General features: G+C 43.1%; 1 protein-coding gene across 1 annotated transcript; it reads right to left on the bottom strand.

Annotated features, from left to right (window-relative positions):
• Positions 1-3471: 3471 nt before the first annotated feature.
• Positions 3472-14208, bottom strand: LOC120052684 (AN1-type zinc finger protein 5-like). The gene is made up of 6 exons (XM_038999781.1): positions 14029-14208; positions 8218-8382; positions 7879-7975; positions 7693-7769; positions 5857-5970; positions 3472-5439 (listed from the first exon to the last, which is right to left on the bottom strand). The coding sequence occupies exons 2-6, from the start codon at positions 8378-8380 to the stop codon at positions 5291-5293; spliced, it is 600 nt and encodes a 199-aa protein (XP_038855709.1). The 5' UTR covers positions 8381-8382; positions 14029-14208; the 3' UTR covers positions 3472-5290.
• Between the last annotated feature and the right edge of the window lie 1827 nt (positions 14209-16035).

The raw sequence follows: 16035 nt of genomic DNA, 5'->3' as shown, positions 1-16035 counted from the left end.
TATTCAAATTCGAGCTCCAGCTGTCCCATAGTAATGAACGGAGTCAGGATGAGACAGACAGCGTTTCTCAGCCAGTCGAAATCATGAATCAGCTGGCACTTTTAATGGATATATACAGTACAAAGACATGTAGATTGAAAAACGTTAAACGAAACTAAGTGCAGCTAGTTTGTAGTCTTTCCCGGGTCCAGTTTGAAGTGTGTTAGCTGTGTTATTGTATAGCTCCTCCAAACACCGGCTTCTTGGGCATTATCACTTAATTCTAGGTTTGGTCTATGAATGTGCTGTTTGTTGGCAACGGTAGCCCTAAAGTCAAAAGTTTAGTCAATGTAGCCTACAGCTGATACGTGTTCTATTATGGACTTGTCTGTATGAAGTAATGTAAGGCTATTGAAAGGTGTTTGTGTAAACTGTAGATTTTTTGGAAAGTTATGCTGTTGGAGAGTGTAATATCTTTACAATACCTGCAAGAACACAACAATGCCATTATTCTAGATGACATCTCTCGAAATCAGCGAAACACCAGCTGAATTCGAGATGTCTCTTCCGTGCCATGATCGAGCTCAGGGCTGAGAAACGGGGAGTGAGGAAGAGATGAGGATCACCCTCCCCCACTGACCCAGCTGTGTCTAGATTATAATTGGTATGACCTGGCGGAGAACATGAAGGAAGTGTGGGTCAAAGACAATGCCGACACTACATGGATCAGTACTCCTTCAGATGCGTCATGGGCCCCTTTTTAACTTGCTGCGTGAGTATCACGGGAACTGGAAGCGATTATGTATGTTGCCAAATCTGTTCATTTCTAAATGTACACACGATTTGACCAGTTTGCCACCTAAACCTGGTCCCGTAGTGATGTCTCTATGGAGACGGCGTCGGGCCTGATGACAGCCAGCAGGCTTCTGAGCAGCCTGGAACTGAGCGGCTGCTGGGCAGGGAGCTCGGACAAGATGAGACAGTTACGTCGCCTCCTGGTGTCTATCCTCTGTATCATCACTTGGACATGTGCTTTACATCTAACAGGCACCCTCATTCACACATACTATGTTATATTGTAGAACAGTGGTTCCCAACCTGGGGTACTTGGCCTATCCACAGGGGGTACTTGAAGACTCATGGGACCATAGGCCTATGGGTAAAATGCACATGAGGGAGTATTTCAGGGCAGAGCAAAATTCAGTTACAATAACCAAAAAAGCTTGGGAACCACTGTTGTAGAATATACTGTAGATTATATCCACTAATCACTATAGTTCGTTATAAAATTACATTTTAAACAAGAATTTCTTTGTCGTAGCTTTTTAATGACTCATTTATATTGTATTAAATTATAAAATGACAATACTGCACTGAGTCTACAATACATTCAAATATATTTTTCACCTTTAAAGTTGGCGACTTGGTGGTTTATTACTTGACTTTCGCTGCTGCCATGACTCCAAGAATTTCTGGAACTTCCAGTCAATTCAAAAGTAAACTGAATTCCAATTCCATTTTTTCCACATTGAAGAGAATTGGAATTTCAGTGTACTTCCTGAATTGAAATGGAAATTCACCCTAACCCTGGTTACCAGTTTCAAAGGTAGTAATGTAAAACTAGGGAAGATCTCAAATGCAATATCCTTGCGTCCTCATCTCTTTCTCGAAACTGATTGGAGGATAAGGTCAGAGGGGTGGGACCTCAGAATTTCTCATTCAATGGGTTTTGAGAAGGAGACGAGGAGTATGCAATTGAGATCTTCCCTATGTCAAGACGAATAGCACGTTCCTTTATTTCCCAGTCAGTGAAAAGCTGTGACCTCTGGACCTACGATTCGCCTTTTAATCATGTTAATGCAACACTTGACTTTCACAATTGGTTATTTTTTTCCCATCCCCTCTTCAATCATTCATCCACTGATTTGTCTACATGCACTCCCTTTGTCAATCTTCCCCTCTTTCTATCTCTACCCTTCCTTCCCCTCTTCACTCTCTCTCAATGATACAAATATCCTGTGACCACTCCTATAATCTCAGTGGGAGAATCTTAATTGCATATTCCCCCGTCCTCTCTCTTCGCCTCATTCTCAAAACCCATTGGAGGTCAGAGGAAGGACATCTGGCTTTCTCACCCAATGGGTTTTTAGGAGGCGAGGAGAATGCAACTGATTCTTCCAGTGACTTAAAGGAAGCTTCCTAGATGACTACTGACACGTAATGTTAAACCTAGGTCAATAGCATGCCTAAAAACTCATGACTCCCTCTCCGCTCTCCTTTTCTCTTTATCCATCCATTCTGGGCAAAAGTGAGGGATGCCTGTCTTAAGGGAGATGATGGAGAAGTAGAACAGGTTCAAAAGGATGAATGGGACGGTGAGCAAGTATTCCTCTGAGTGTTTGTTTAGTGTGTTCTGTATAGTAGAGCATTTATTTCTAGGAGTGTCTGTTTAGTGTTCTGTATGGTAAGGGAGTGTGTGTCATAGTTGGGACCAGGCTCAGACTGGTCACGCTCTGAGAGTTCAGTGATGGTACCTCGGGTCAACCCTTCATAATCTCAAACATGTCCATTCCCTACGTTCAGTGAACTCGCCCTGACCTATCAAAATGCTCCCACTTTCCCCTATTGCCCTCCTTGTGAGCTTGCTCTCACACCCTGGATTAAAATCCAACCCCTAAACCCTCCTGTAGAACTGAGAGGATTGTATAGATTAGCTGGGTGGAAATGTCATATTGCTTCTAAAATGCAAGACGAAGCTATTGCCATACTGCTTATCCAATCCCTTCAGACCTACAGGAGTGCCTTGGGTGTAGGGGTTGATTTGGAACAATCTCCTTCCTACCGTAGTTCCCCTAGCTCTCCCCTTGTAGTGTTAACTCCCCACAGTAGACTATGGTGCATTCATGTTAAATCCACTTATGTCACACTGAGCCAGCTTTCCAGACATCTGCACACTCACTAACACATGGCAAGTGAAACAGACACACATTAGGGGTTCACCAGGGGGTAGATGTGCCTGTCCCAGCCCTCAGAGGGAGGCTACGGGACCTCCCCAGCTGTTCCTGGGTCAGGTTGAACAGAACACGTTGGTTCTCTGATCCTCCTGCTCATGTCCCACATCAGCTGTCCTCTTTCTTCTCCCTGCTCAGACGGAGGGGTGACGTTGAGGTGAGGTACTAGGGGGTGAGGCAGGGAGTTGAGCTTAGTCGTCTTCCTCACTCTCTCCCGGCCTCAGCTGCCAACACACTTCCCCAAGCATGTGACAGGTGTGCAAAAAAGTAAGTGTGCCTCCAAACAGTGACTGGCACACATTCACCTCTACCCAGGCAATCCTTTTTCTGTAACCAAACTCTACTTGTAATGCTATAGCAAAGTTGAGCTCACAGGAGCAATAGACAACAGATGCATGTATATACACTGTGGGATCCTGATCCAAATGACATCGTTGAGAACAAGTGAAGCTGTAATCCAAACCACCAATACCAAGCCTTGTACTGTCTCTCTGTACAGTCTTTATTTACATGATACAATGCTGGGTAGCAAGATTATATGTAATACATATGTTTTTTGTACAAATTTGCATATAAACTAACAATCAAAAGGGGAAACTGAAACATAACTTTCTTAATAAAAGTAGACCTCACATCCCTACAGGAGAACAAAAATAAGATCAACACAGGTCTCACAGCCCCTCAGCGGATAGAAAGCTGAAAAGAAGTTGTCCAACTCTGGAATCTATTTTTCAAACCGTAGCTCTGGCATGCTCCTGTAGCTTGTGCTGTTTAACCCATATTGCTTCAGACTAAGGTGGGGACGCACACAATCTGACAACCATGTGCTCACTCAAACTCACTCGCTCTTAACACACACACACACAAGCATGGCTGGCTCATATAGCCTAACTCCGCAACTATACTGAATACATTTGCTAATGTCAGTAAATATATATTTAAAAAATGACCTAGCACTAGTCTCGAGTGATGACAATTCATTCAGATATTTTACATAACTGCATGGGTTGCGCTATCCCATTCATAGCCCCATATATCATAACATAGACGGGTAGTGCCCAAGCCTCACTTAGAGAACTGCACCAGGGTCAGTGTACACAACCCTCTGCATGAGAGCCAGTTGGGAGATTCTGATTAAAAGTTCAGTCCCACATGATAGCTGGTTAATTAAGTGTTTTTGTCCCCGTTCTCACACCTCTAACAATGAACGTCAAAATAACGACTGTGTCACTTGATCAAAAGGAAACTGTGCCAGGTTACCTAAAAATGGCCTATCGAGGTAACCCCCTCACCTGGCAATAACAAAGTGATTATAAGAGAAGGCTTCATATGCACAATGCGATGAGGAGAAACATGTCCTGCTGCGAGGTAGGCGGGTCAGAGAGGCTTACGTGTCTTTGTCATGCAAGACAGCAAGGGTACAACACCGTGTACAGACAGAGCCCTCCATATAGCCTTTTGTGTTCAAAACAATAAATTAGTGAACAGCTGTTTCCCATGAATATGTTTGCAATTGCATGCACGCTCGGGTAGCAGCTGTGAGAGCGCTGTGGCAAAAGTGCGCAGTGGCGGAAGCGGTCACACAGAAGTTTCTGAAACAGCTTTGCAGTTAGAGGTCATACCTTTCAGACAACTGACCCGACCAACTGATGTGAACGGAGAGTAGAAATGGAGACAACTGACCCGACCAACTGATGTGAACGGAGAGTAGAAATGGAGACAACTGACCCGACCAACTGATGTGAACGGAGAGTAGAAATGGAGACAACTGACCCGACCAACTGATGTGAACGGAGAGTAGAAATGGAGACAACTGAACTCGTCGGGATACTGCACGTGCATACAGCTTTTGACAAAATATCCATTGTCAATTTGGCAACAAAGTGGCCAAACAGCTCAGGGGCTGTATTCAGTGGGGCACAACGTTGCGATGGAACGTCCAGATAGAAATATGTTCCACAGAACAGACATGCCCCTCTGACATGTTGAGGGGGGTGGATCATGTTGGCTCTATTTATGGCATTTCTATCCATCTCCAACATTCACTACGTCTCATCGACAGGTACCCTGGGCTTCTTTTTAAAAGACAACAAAAAACAGAATATCGGCAAAGATACAGGAAAAACAATATATTATAAAAATAAAAAAAGACAGTGATCGTTCATGCATCTCCCCCTCAGGCAAGGTCTCTTTCACTTTTCTCAAGGTTGTGATTTTAAAAACCAGTCCGATATCCTTATGCCAATGTTCATGTCGAGGGTCCAATCATACTTCAGTCTTTGTGTGGATGGTTCTTAACCCTATATTCTCTGAATCTTGTCGGCGACCACTACAGGGTTCTCCTTGCGGATCTTGGCAGCTGCCTCCGCCTTGTAGTCGTAAGGGCAGTTGTGCTTGTCGGAGTACCGATGGAGACCGCAGAACAGGTTCCCACAGCGACAATCGAACCCTGGGGTAGAGTTAAAAGGTCAGAGATTAGAGGGAAACCACTGTAGGAACCAAACACCAACTCAAAAAAATGATTCACCTCTTAATAAAACCAGACACACAGGAATAAGAGTTACATTCTAAACTGCCTATATTGCAGTTGCCTTGTGCAGATTATTAGATCAATACGTGACATTGATGGGGTTCCTGCCACGTTAGACACTACTTATAGTCATAAAGATCTGAGACCATCACAAATGTGGAAGTAGTGTTGTACATTGCATGAACCCCATCAATAGTCAATTTGTGCGACAGCAGTGTATGCGGCCTGGAACATGGCCAATCTCTTCAGCAAAAACGGCATTACGGCGTACACATTGCTCAATCCTGTCATCCCATTTCTTTGAAAAAGCACCACGTCCTGCTATGGCATGCTCACCTGTTAGGCCCACCCTCTTGCGGCACATGAAGCACCTATTCTTCTTGGGATTAGGGGTGTCTCCCTTAGCCTCGTCACCAGTGGCAGGGCTAGAAGAAGTAGGCTCAGTCACAACTGAAGGAGAAAACAGAGAAAAGCACTTAAATATACACTTCAGTCTGGAGATTCAAATGAAACAGAGTTCCTGTGTTTTAGCACTCAAGTACAAGGACTTTAAGTCAGGGTGCATCTAAATACACTGAGTGTACAAAACATTCGGAACACCTGCTCTGTCCATGAAAGACTGACCAGGTGAAAGCTATGACCCCTTATTAATGTCACTTGTTAAGTCTGCTTTAAACATTTTTTGCGTAGATGAAGGGGAGGAGACAGTTTAAAAAAATAAATGTTTAAGCCTCGAGACAGAATGTGCAGAAGACAAAACAAAAAATATTTAAGTGCCTTTGAACAGGGTATGGTAGTAGGTGCCAGGCACACCGGTTTGTGTCAAGAACTGCAACGCTGCTAGGTTTAACGCTAAACAGTTTCCCCATGGACACCACCGTTCAAAAGTTTGGGGTCAGTTATAAATGTCCTTGTTTTTGAAAGAGAAGCACATTCTTTGTCCATTAAAATAACACCAAATTGATCAGAAATACAGTGTAGACATTGTTAATATTGTAAATGACTTGTAGCTGGAAACGGTAGATTTTCAATGGAATATCTACATAGGCGTACGTCAACAATGAAGAGGCGACTCCGGGATGCTGGCCTTCTAGGCAGAGTTCCTCTGTCCTGTGTGTGTGTTCTTTTACCCATCTTAATATTTTATTTTTATTGGCCAGTCTGAGATATGGCTCTCTTTGCAACTCTGCCTAGAAGGCCAGCATCTCGGTGTCACCTCTTCATTGTTGACGTTGAGACTGATGTTTTGCGGGTACTATTTAATGAAGCTGGCAGTTGAGGACTTGTGAGGTGTCTTTCTCAAACTAGACACTAATGTACCTGTCCTCTTGCTCAATTGTGCACCGGGGCCTCCCACTCTTTCTATTCTGGTTAGAGCCAGTTTGCGCTGTTCTGTGAAGGGAGTAGTACATTGTGTTGTACGAGATCTTCAGTTTCTTGGCAATTTCTCACATGGAATAGCCTTCATTTCTCAGAACAAGAATAAACTGACGAGTCTTTGTTTCTAGCCATTTTGAGCCTGTAATCGAACCCACAAATGCTGATGCTCCAGATACTCAACTAGTCTAAAGGCCAGTTTTATTGCTTCTTTAAAATCAGGACAACAGTTTTCAGCTGTGCTAACATAATTGCAAAAGGGTTTTCTAATGACCAATTAGCCTTTTAAAATAATAAACTTGGATTAGCTAACACAGCGTTCCATTGGAACACAGGAGTGATGGTTGCTGATAATGGGCCTCTGTACGCCTATGTAGATATTCCATTTAAAAAATCTGCCATTTCCAGCTACAATAGTTATTTACAACATTAACAAATGTCTACACTGTATTTCTGATCAATTTTATGTTATATTAAAATGGACAAAAAGTGATTTTTCAAAAACAAGAACATTTCTAACTGACAACTTTTGAACGGTAGTGTATGTCAAGAATGATCCACCACCCAGGTCATCCAGCCAACTTGACACAACAGTGGGAAGCGTTAGAGTGAAAATGGCCAGCATCCCTGTGGAACGCTTTCGACACCTTGTATTGCGCATGCCCCGACGAATTGAGGCTGTTCTGAGGGCAAAGGGGTGGGGACTCAATATTAGGAAGGTGTTGTTAATGTTTTGTACACTAATGCTAAAGTGGATCAAACAGAACAATGTTTCCCTCTTGTAGTGTGTTTTACCAGGCTCTGCTTTATCCTCTCTTGAGATGCTCATCTCTGTCATTTGTTGAGTCACTGGAAGAGAGCCTTGAATAGTTCTGCAGAGGGGGCAATTGATAGAAAATAATAAGTTAAAGACATGAAAGAGCAAAAAGTAATGAGACATCCATTGTATCACATGCGGACATACACACACACACACCTTACCTAGCCATGTCTGCAGCAGAGCCTGATGAAGGGTCTACTTTGGCTAGACTGGCCTCTAGTCGCTGGATGGCTGAGGCACCAGGGGTAGGACTACCAACTGTTCCGGAGAGACAGCAAAAGTAAAACATCAACCTCAGAAGATACTTTTTGGTTCAACAGTTCTCTCAACAGTGCAGCTGGCCCATAATGTGTATGCTAATTTTAGCAGACAGCAATAACTTCCCCATGCAATGTAATGCAGCTTTGGTGAGAGTCTGGTTTTGGGGACGAGGACACACTGTTTGGAGTAGATGTGTTGTGTGTGTGGTCAGTAAGAAACAGGGTGGAGGAGGAACTTACCCATTGGGCTAAGTTGGCTCAAGCCGTGGGTACTACTCTGCTGACGGTTCAGGTGCTCCTTGTAGCAAATTGAGCACATGCCATTGTTCCTGGGGTTGCCATAGAAACCACAGCCAGTGGTACAAAGCACAGGCGTCAGGCTTGGGTTAGTCTCTTGGGCCATCGCTGTTGACAAATGGGAGCAAGGTATCTTGTTAGTGTGTCTGTATGTGTGCATGTGTGACAGCGCGGGTGAGACCTACAGTACCAGTCAAAAGTTTGGTGTGTCCAAACTTTTGACTGGTACTGTAGGTGACTAAATGTAAGTGTGGTGGTTGGGCACATATTTGAAGTTAACATACCAGAAATGAACATTAAGACTAATAAACAGGTGGGGGGGAAAAAAATCGAAAAGACATCCCCTGAAGCAAGGATTCTACTACAAAAGGGGCAATAAGCAGTTGAAACAATAAAGCGTTCTTCCCACCACGTTTTGGTAAAAAGCGGGGAGGGGTGGGGCTGGAGAAATGTAATCACTCAAATTCAAAGACAGAGCTATGGATGCTAGGTCTGACCATCCATGATATCAAAATTAGCTTTAATCATGTTTTGAGGCTATACAGTGCTTGTTTACAAACATAGGAATAAAACATGGGTTATACTTTGGGTTTTGATGGGGAACGACAGTTGAACTAAGCTCATGAGGCATTTATAAGTTTTATATTCAAGAATCAATAGGTACATATCAGTTTCTGAGGCTTTTGAAGCCCCCTCCATCTGTGCAGAGGTTATTACAATACAGTAACCCCTGGATTCATCTCTATTTTGAACTGATATGCAGTCAGGACACTTCAATTGTAAATTACCTCAATAAGAAACAATATTGTTGCTATGATCACATCAGAAGATATCCTCCTCGCAATCTCCAAAATACAACAGCCACAGGACAACTTTGTTTGGATGTCGTTAAAGGACCATTTGCCAAAACCGAAGAAATATAGCTAGCTAACGATCTCCTTTTCCACGTGGAAAATAAAAATGGACAGAGACTTGCTAGCTACATTAGCTAGCTGGGATTTTCTACAAGGAATCTGCTTCCCAAAAAAAACTTCTCCCAAGTGAGTGTGACACCTACTCCCGTTGCTTGGATTCCACCTGGCAATCTGTTCACCGTCTGCCCTGGCCCGCCTCCCCGTCTGCTACAGGTATCCCCGCCACACTCCCGAGCTGTCGCTTGCCTCCAGCACACATGCACTGTTGGGGAGTGACTCTGAACTTACAATGGCCCCAAGTCGTTATATTCTTTTCTTGAGCTTTATGCTATTTGCCTCATGACTCCTGCGTGCTTTGTTGACCATGAACTTGCTTGTTTCCCCGAGTGTGGGAACAAACAGTCTGTCCCACAGTTGGGTACTCTGACTCTCTATTGGTTACACAGACTCTTGGCCTCCCATCCTATTCTAACCACCTCTCGCCAGCTTTATATTCATGTTACCTGATGAAATTGCTGTACAATATGATCTTGTTGCCATCTAATGCACATTCAAATGTCAAATCAACACTGCAGAGCATTCCCTGTCCTCTGTTGTGCCCTGATTGTATTACTTCTGATGATATATGGAAACCTGCATGTACACCCTGGCCCATCTACTGTTGCTAGCCCCAATTCTACCTTGGATATCTGCTTCACCGATTTCTGCTCTCGTAAAAGACTGGGTTTTCTGCACGTTAACAATAGAAGCTTATTACCTCAAATGTATCAAATTTAAAAAAAAAAAAAGTGTGGGTTCACAGCTCCAATCCAGATGGGTTGGTCATTACTGAGACGAGGTTAAGAAAATGTGTTTTGAACACTGACGTTAAGCTTTCTGGTTATAACCTTTTTCGGCATGACAGATCTTCCAAAGGCGGTAGAGTGGCAATATTTGCCAAGGATCACCTTCAGTGCTCGATTGTCTCCAATAAGTCTGTTCCAATTTGATTTGCTGGTTTTAAGCATTAAACTTTCAAATAGCTCTTTGCTGACTGTTGCTGAATGTTATTGTCCTCCATCAGCAGCGGCCTGTACCGTACCTGCCCTAAGCGCTCTCCTGGTCCCTTACACTAAGTCTGAATTTGTCTTGCTAGGTGACCTAAACTGGGACATGCTTAAACCACCGTCCTAAAGCAATGGGACTCCCTAAATGTTTTTCAGATTATTACCAATCCCACAAGGTATGACTCCAAACACCCAGAAAGGGCTACTCTCCTTGATGTTATCCTCACAATCAATCCTGATAGGTATCCGTCTGGTGTTTTCTGTAATGATCATTGTTTTACAGCCTGTGTTCGTAATGGCTGCTCAATGAAACAACCTGTCCTGATTTGTCATAGACATTTGCTAAAAATCTTTAATGAGCCAAAATACCAATTTACAGAGGCCAAGTCATGAAGACTTGGCCTCTGTAAATTGGTATAGAATCAGCTTGATCCCTGTCGAAGATGCTTGGACCTTTTTTAAATATTTTCAGTGGTATTGTTAACAAACACGCCCCCGTATAGAAAATGAGAATTAAAAACAGGGTCAGCCCCTGGTTTGACCGTGATCTGGCAGAGTTACTCCACCTCAAGAATTCCATTTGGATAAAAGGCTCAGCACACACATACTCAGGCTGACTGGCTCTCGTTCGGGCAAATAAGAAATAAGTGCACTCAGGCTATTCGGAAGGTCAAAGTCAGTTACTTTAAGGAGCAGTTATCTGTGGGTCTAACCCCAATAAGTTCTGGAAAACAGTTAAAGACCTGGAGAATAAACCCTCCTCACAGCTTCCCATGTCTCTTAATGTTGATGATATGGTTGTTACTGACAATGAGCACATGCCTGAGCTCTTTAAATCACCACTTCATAAATCAGGATTCATATATTTGACTCAGCCATGCCGCATTGCCCGTTCAACATGTCCTCGTCTCCCACCCCTTCTAATGCGACTAGCCCCGATGCTCCTACCTCTTTTTCCCCTGCCACGCTACAAACATTCTCCCTGCAGGCGGTCACAGAGTCCGAGGTGCTAAAGGAGCTCCTTAAACTTGATCCCAAAAAAACATCTGGGTCAGATGGTTTAGACCCTTTCTTCTTCAAAGGTTGCTGCCCCTATCGTCGCCAAGCCTATTGCTAACCTTTTTAACCTGTCTCTCCTCTCTGGGAAGGTTCCCATTGCTTGGAAGGCATCCACGGTGTGCCCTTTATTTAAAGGGGGAGATCAAGCTGATCCTAACTTATAGGCCAATTTCTATTTTGCCCTGTTTATCAAAAGTGTTGAAAAAAATTGCCAATAATCACCTGACTGGCTTTCTTGAGGTCTATAATATTCTCTCTGGTATGCAATCTGGTTTATATGTAAAATTGATGATGAAATTCCTCATTGTGCACAAGAAAACAGGAGAACAAACAGTGAGAAGAACAAATTGAGACATGTTCTCCTTGGCAGGAGCTGAGCATGTCAGCAAGACACTCAAGGTAATGAACAACCGGTAACTTCCCCAAGACGAAATAGGCTTCAACACTTTGCAGGGAATATAAACATTAAACCAAACGGAATATTACATTAAAGATCTATGACATCGCCCACAAAAATAAAGGTAAAATGAAACGGGTGGCACTTGACACCTCCAGTCCCCAGGGGAGCTTATCTCATTGTAGTCATGACCAAAACATGTCAAATGCTCTGGGAAGGGACCACAGCAGCCTATTCAGAACCTTCTGAGATGTCAGTGTTATTATGGCCCTGCGATCAACAAACCATATGCCTGTCAGCCTTTGCACTTTACAGCAAACACGTGTGGTTGTCTCCAACCCCCCACACAAGGGTTTCCTTGAAGCCTATTCGACTGTATCAGGTGTCTGCCGGCTGACTGCACAGCAAAGTCTCTTGCAAGCACGAAAATTGTTGATGTTGCCTGGAGAAAATGTTTGAATGTCACGAGCTGTAAGATGATCGTGACCTGCTCAACAACCTATATTTGCCAGCTGGGCATGTACGGAACACGAACGCTCTCACGCATCTTCTCACAGAGAAAGAAATAGCATTTGCAAGCCATCATTCTTTTTATTGGACAGACAAAAGTGGTGAGTATTTTGCTCTTCTGCCATCCAGGCCCTGCTGCTCTACGATAGAATGTCAGTTAGGCCATGTCAAACAACGTACTTCACGTGGATCAATTCTGTCTACAGCGACTATATATTTAAGCAATAAGGCCCGAGGAGGTGTGGTATATGGCCAATATACCATGGCTAAGGGCTGTTCTTACGCACGACGGAATTCCTGGACACAGCCCGTAGCCGTGGTATATTGGCGCTATATCACACCTCCATACACCCGAGAAGCCTTATTGTTATTATAAATTGGTTACCAGTGTATCTAGAGCAGTACAACTAAATGTTTTGTCATATCCATGGTATACTGCTGACATACCATGGCTTTTAGCCAATCAGAATTCATGACTCAAACCACCCAGTTTATAATTTAAATCAAACACCAGCTAGGCTAATTTGTTTCGTGACTGTAGCCTATCCTACTGTTCATCACACCACTTGGGGAAAATGGCTTGGCACAATGTGCTTTTTATTCAATAGGATAGACCTAATCAAGGCTGCACAGATTTGCCTAGCTTTACCTCAAATGTCGCTAATACAACTAACAAGTAAGGTCTACTACAGATAATCGAATCTGAGCAGTGCCTTGTTTAGTTAGGTCAACCGTCATGGAACACTTTCATAATGTTCACCAGCTGGCAAAACGCAGTATCTAGATTTTTAATCAGGCTAGGCTATCCAATGACTCATATCATGGTCAGTGACATTAACAACAACCGCTTAAGGAAACAAACAGCTAACAAAGGACACACTGAAATACATTGGATATGACCCCCCCAAAAAATCATCGAGTCACGCTACAGTACAGCAAAAAATGCTATCAGGCAAGACCTAGCTAGACAAGCAACATTGCCGAGACCAAAAGCAATAATAGTGCTAGCAAGCCATCTTTGTTGCACACAATGTATTGTAACTAGATTAGTGAAGTAGCTAGCTAGACATCAATCAGCCACGTTTCGAACCTTGTTCTTCTGTGCTTTCTTTGTCTGCTACTCATCTCTTCCTGTTGTTTGGACGTCGTTTGATAGCTCCCATAACGTTACTAGTTACCTAGAATGACTTTTTGCATACAATGTTGTTAGCAAGGTAACCAGACAAAGAATTTCTGAACTCAATGTCATGTTTAATGGAACATTCATTTGTCGTTCAAATCTAACACAAATCTAACAATCAACTCATTTCAAAATTAACCAGTCAACTCATTCGACCAAAACGCTTAACAATTCGGTTAGTAATAGCAACTACTTAGGTAGCTAAGTTAGCTGATAACGTACGTATTATTTTAAAACTATTTTTAGACAAAGCACAAATACGAAAAAAGTACCTTAAATATATCACTAGTTTACCATTTAAAAAAAGATAGAAAACCGATAGCATAACGTCCGGTTGCTGTAACGTTAGCCACCCTCCTCTGTCTTGTTTTTCCCCTGGATCAGCTAGACTAACACGTTCGAAGGCTTGTGATGTTGTCAGTGAGGAGGTGGTGACAACTTTAGCTCGCTAGACCTTGTTTACCAGGCATAAAGGATAACTAGACTTTCTCCTCTACAATACACACATTTATAATGTTAATTGATATTTTTAAAAAATCCTTACGAAATTCCATATTACGTTGATGTTGATCCAATTTTTCGGGGTCCCTTTTTTCTGTCTTCAACCATACACCAAGACAACCCACCGTTTCAAATCTCGATTCTCACCTGCACAATTTGATCGGAATCACACAATATGTATGGTCTCGTTAAGCAGTCGTTTTTTAAACAAATCCTGTCCCCAAAATGTATTTATCGCTCTTTTCTCTGACCGAGGCTGTTCCTTCTTTCCTTCTTTCTTTCTCTCTTTTTCTCTCTCTCTCTCTCTCTCTGCACCCTCTAGTTGCTTTCTCGGTCGTTTCATTCTATAGTAAGAGGAGTGGCAGATGATGTCACCGGGAAAAGAACGTACTGTGATTGGCTACCCGAGAACCCCTGGCCCGCGTGTCTCACACCGTACGGTACAAGGGGTTGGGCATTCATTCGTCATCCACCCACGTACAGTCAGTCTGTGGGTATCGAGCCATAACATAACTTTATTCAGGAATGTGTCTAAATTAGTAATTCAAATAATGTTGACAGGCTTGTGATAACATATGCGTGTTTATTATGTGAGAATATCACATATTTATTTGTCCACCACAGATAGCTTCTTGAAGCATTGAGGCTATCCAGCCAATTGTGTCGAAAATAGGTTCATTACTCGAGTGTTTGGTCAACATAGTGTAGGCTAGTGGCACATGCAGGTCAAAATAATTTAAAGAAGCCAAATTATTATAGATGACGGCCCACACACCGGAGTTCGCTTTTTGTCTTCAACTGAAACCAATATCAAACAATTCAGGTGATTCCTCGACAAAAACAACGCTTCGTACGTCATTGAGCACGTGCTTCTGATAAAGCGATACAGGCATCCTCACACTGTTTCGCAGTAGTCTATACACTGTAAAGCCAGTTCCAAGCATTACTCAGTGCTCTGGTATCAAACGTAACGTCACTAGGTGTGTGGGTGTTGCAATACGGGCTCGTTTCCTCTCCCCACCCCAGTCAAGAATCAAGAAGAACAGCAAAACAAATCTAGGGGTGACATACCCATCGGACACACGGGAGGTACTGACTCCTATGCTCTTTCATGACACACGGGAGGTACTGACTCCTATGCTCTTTCATGATAAACTTGTCTGGTATGTGCAGTAAACGTAATTCTGGAGTGAGATAATCTTGCCAAGGAGGTCGAGATCCTATAGTCTGCACACACAATGAAACCAAAAACAGCATTAGACACTGGGCTATCCAGACATTGACACACTACATGGCCTACCACTCTGCTCCCTATGTGAAAACATGTTTGTGGTTTCAGTGAATGTGTATTTGAACATGGGGTCAGTGTGTTTGCCCTGTGGCTACACACCTTCCGACGTCCAAAACATCACTCCTACTCTCAGCATACAGAACGTCCCGGGCTGAAGAAAAACATGGGGTGGGATATCATGTGTTTGTGTTAGGTGCTCTTTGATGGAACCCTAGATTGGTGGTGAGGGGAGTGTGTTCGCCCAGGATTTATCATCACACAAGCTGTAACACACATAGATTAAACAGCACAAATTGACGCCCACCCAAATGCATAAATAGGGGAACAGACTCAAACCCCCCACAAGCCCCATTCTGGCCATATTGTAACGTAAATTGACAGTTTTTTTCTCCCTGAAAACAGTAAATAGTTGGGTGTATTTACAAATCATTTGCCTCATGCCTTTCGAAGACGCAGAGGAACATCAGATGAACAATATTGTGGGACAACAACTGTTTAATAAAAATGTTTGGGAAACAAGACCAATGATTGAAACTTTGCCTCTCTAGCGTTTGCTTTTGGCATAACAGAGCCTTTCAAGTGCCACTGGGTCCAATACAGAGACTGATAATGTGCCTTTATCATACAATTGTGGTGTTGTGTGCGTACACTGTCTCCCATTCCCTGACAATAAAACAAAATATGTTTGTGCTCAAGCCCTGTTTATGTGTGTGCTTGGGACATACAGTACATGTGAGACACAGGAGGCTGCTGAGGGGAGGACGGCTCATAATAATGGCTCGAATGGAGTCAAGGGAATGGTAACAAACACATGGAAACCACATGTTCGATGTGTTTGATACCATTCCATTAATTCTGTTCCA

This window comes from Salvelinus namaycush, chromosome 1 (assembly GCF_016432855.1).
Source record: "Salvelinus namaycush isolate Seneca chromosome 1, SaNama_1.0, whole genome shotgun sequence".
In the NCBI taxonomy this organism is placed as follows: Eukaryota; Metazoa; Chordata; class Actinopteri; order Salmoniformes; family Salmonidae; genus Salvelinus; species Salvelinus namaycush.
The sequence above is the reverse complement of the archived record's forward strand: the minus strand, read 5'-3'. Positions and strand labels throughout refer to the sequence as shown.